Here is a 3,460-nt window from a genome sequence, read left to right as displayed (position 1 = left end):
GGCTGGGTCAGGCTGTGTGGGAGAAGAGCAGACAGCTCCAGCACTAACCAGGAATTGATGGGGAAAACAAGAAACAGAGGAGGTTTTGCTTGAGGATGACACCAGAGCATCCCACCATCTCTCCAAAAGTTAAGAAAAACCCTAGAGTTATAAAAGACAAATTGACCATAAGGGGTGACTGAATGGGAACAAGTTGGATCCCTCCCCCTTACGCACCAAGGTACAGATCTCCTTGTCAGAGGTTTGTGGCTATGAATGCAGAAAGGAGCAGCCGGCAGAGCTGAGCTGGGGCTGCAGCAGAGCCCTTCACCGACGGCGAAGGGCTGGGGGGTGAGGTGAGCGCACACCCCGCTGCGGACAGAGCGGCACCCACCTCCCACTCCCCAAGGGCAGAGCGGGCTGCCTCTGCAAGCCCTCAGCCCACTGCATTTCCCAGCTCAGCACCAGTGGCAGGTTCTTCCTGCACAGCTGCTTAAATCAGGTGGGAAACTTCTCATCTGGCTTATCTGCCAGCCTAACACAGGTGCCTCAAAGAGTAAACCTACAGAAAAGAGGTATATGTCTGGCAGAAGACCCCAAACAGTGCATGTGCTGGGACTGGAGGAGCGCAGTGACCAGGGCACACCTGAAGTTCTTCTGTACATAGCTCAAAACAGAAATTACCGCATGCGGTGGCACAGCCCTGCCACAGATGAGCAGCATCAGAGTTGCAGCACGCTGCGCCCTGCGAGCCCTGGGAATACAGCAGCTTGCCCTGCTCACCTCCCAAGGTGTGGGATATTTTGAAAGGATCCATGAGACCTGCTGCCTTTGTGTCACGCAGCCTGCTGAGGGGGAGAGCAAATATGGCAAGACCTGAAACAGACTGGGGCAGAGAACCTAGGCTGGCAAAGTGAAAAAATATAACCTGGCTAAGTCACAGAGCTAACTTGTACAGATGTTCTTCATTACAGTGCTAGAGATGCTCTTCATCCCTCCTTTTCTTGATGCCTTCCTCAGAACCTCTTGGTACCACATGAGGCATTCACACGGCATTAGGGTGTTGTAACACTTTAATGATTATCATGTGAAAGGAGAGCAAGGGGATGTTATGGTGACTAAGTGAGTGTGATCCTGGGCAGGGCCAAAACTGGTCCTGCCAAAGCCACATGTGCAGCAGAAGCTATTGCAACAACTGGGGAGGAACGAGGGACAGAAACGCTTCTTTCCTTGAGCACTCTGAATGTGTTTCACATTCCTCCCATACACATTTTTCCTTTGCTGGGGCCATCTTGCCCTCTAGTGGTTCACACTGCAGAGCTGACACAGAGCTCCTGCTGTAAATCCTGTAATGTCAATGGCTTCAGCCGTTATGCATAAAATGAAATAATTCAAATTCCCTTTGATCTGCACCCCATTTCTTAGTGCATCAGACCATTAGTAAGATGTGCTATCATGGTGTGAAGTTAGAAAAGAAGATGCATAATGCCCGCTGCCTTACACATTATGTATCACACCCTGTAAGAGGATCCTCCGCCCATCCAATCTGGAGTGATGTAGTCAACAGGTACATGAACTTTTTTGGCTGTTTTGGAAGAGATCTTTCATCAGCTTTTACAAAGAAGTTTGAGGAAAAACACTGCCTGCAAAATACTTCATTTTTAAGATTAAAACTTTTGCCTGGGTAGAAAAAAAAAAATATTCTCAGGAGGTAAATAGGTAAAAGTCAAAAGCAGAGTGATGGAAATCCCAGCTGGTAACAAGCACCCTCCAGAGGGCTCCAAAAGATAAATTGTACAGGTTTAGATTCCTGACATTGCCTATACCAACATGAATATGGAGTATAACTTACTGTCTGTTTCCTTTGCGTGCCCCCTATTACACCCATTTTGATGTTTCTTTGGGCTCTGTCCAGCAGAGTTGCAAAGTTTAATTTATTCCATAAGTCTCAGCTAGAGGCAAGAACAAAAATACCTGCTTCGTTTCATTTTAGTGTGAACTATTACCTTCAGTGACCACAAATGTTTTTTATAGATTGAAAATCGGATGTCTGTATCCGAACTGGACTTCAGACGCAGTTAATTCCAGCTGAGGATCTGGCTTGACATCCTTTCTGTATTTATTAGTGATTCTCATTGCTAAGCTCCAGAGTTACCAGCTCTCCGTAACAGGAAAGCCATGCACATCTAGGAGGAGAAGGAGAAAAAAAAAAAAAAGTAGCAATTGTGAACTAGTTACTTGTCATTCAACAAGGTGCTTGGCTGTGAACGGTCATGGTGGTGAGTGAAATCTCAGTGCTCGGCTGTCTTCAGCGACTTTTGTCTAGAAAGGCTTTTCCTGTGGTTAACTCGGTCAGTGCAGATTGAATGACAGTGTGGTTTGTCTCCCAGGTTAAAGATCTTCCAAGTCATTCTTTATACACTATCTACAAAGACAGAGAAACAGCAGACAGATGTAAGGAAAAGCTGTTCGCTTTAAAGTTATGAAGAAAAATGTTTTCCAACTGCCAATCTCTGAAGAGCACTCCTTAGCATTAGAAACCACAAAATAAAAATCAATTACAAGACATCTTTGCGCGTGCGTGGGCAGTATCATCCTTCTAACAAACTTCCTCCTCAGCTTTGCTGCAGAGGCCATGGGCTGCTGGAAGCAAGAGGAAAGCAACACCTGGATTTTTCCCACCCTGATCCTCTGCCTCTATGGATTCTTCTACATGATGAAACCATCAGAACCTTTCCTAACACCCTATCTAACAGGACCGGATAAAAACCTGACCGTAGATGAGGTATGGCTTTACTCTGCCTTTTCTTTTATATGGAGCAGCAAAAACTTTAAACGAAGTTTTAAACAAAGATGAAAACCCAAAAAAGCACAACTGTAACCAGCTTTGGCAGATTACAATTTGCAGCAGATGGCATAAATAAGAGATCCATTTAATGGATTCAAGATCCATTTCCCTGCTCAGCAGTCACAGGCCACTTCAGGGTGGTTATATATTTTATTAATTCCTTCAGAGAAAAGACTTCCCTCTACAAAGCCATTCAAAATAAATGATCTTCCTTTCCCCAAGAATAACAACACAGAGATTTCCTCTTCTCTTCCAGGTTACCAACCATATTTTCCCAGTTTGGACATACTCCTACCTTGCACTCCTTTTCCCAGTCTTCCTCATTACAGACTACGTGCGCTACAAGCCCGTCCTCCTCCTCCAGGGCGTCAGCTTCATCGTCACGTGGCTCTTGCTCCTCTTCGCACACGGAGTGGCGGCCATGCAGGCGGTGGAATTCTTCTACGGGATGGCGACAGCCACCGAGGTCGCCTATTACGCCTACATCTACAGCGTTGTCAGCACCGATCACTATCAGAGAGTGACGAGCTATTGCAGAAGCATCACTCTTGTTGCAGCCACGGTTGCCGCCGTGCTGGGACAGCTGCTGGTTTCCCTAGCAGATGTCTCCTACTTTCACCTTAATGCCATTAC

General features: G+C 46.3%; 1 protein-coding gene across 1 annotated transcript in view; it reads left to right on the top strand.

The window, feature by feature from the left end:
- Positions 1-3,460, top strand: part of LOC103917868 (thiamine transporter 2-like) — an 8,850-nt gene that overhangs the window by 138 nt on the left and 5,252 nt on the right. The window contains exons 2-3 of the mRNA XM_009325071.1: positions 2,599-2,764; positions 3,084-3,460. Of these exons, the coding sequence (XP_009323346.1) occupies positions 2,615-2,764; positions 3,084-3,460 (527 nt within the window). The 5' untranslated portion in view covers positions 2,599-2,614. The remainder of the gene's footprint in view (positions 1-2,598; positions 2,765-3,083) is intronic.

Source organism: Pygoscelis adeliae, unplaced genomic scaffold, assembly GCF_000699105.1.
Source record: "Pygoscelis adeliae isolate BGI_AS28 unplaced genomic scaffold, ASM69910v1 Scaffold155, whole genome shotgun sequence".
In the NCBI taxonomy this organism is placed as follows: Eukaryota; Metazoa; Chordata; class Aves; order Sphenisciformes; family Spheniscidae; genus Pygoscelis; species Pygoscelis adeliae.
Note: the sequence above shows the minus strand (reverse complement) of the source record. Positions and strands in the feature narration are given on the sequence as shown.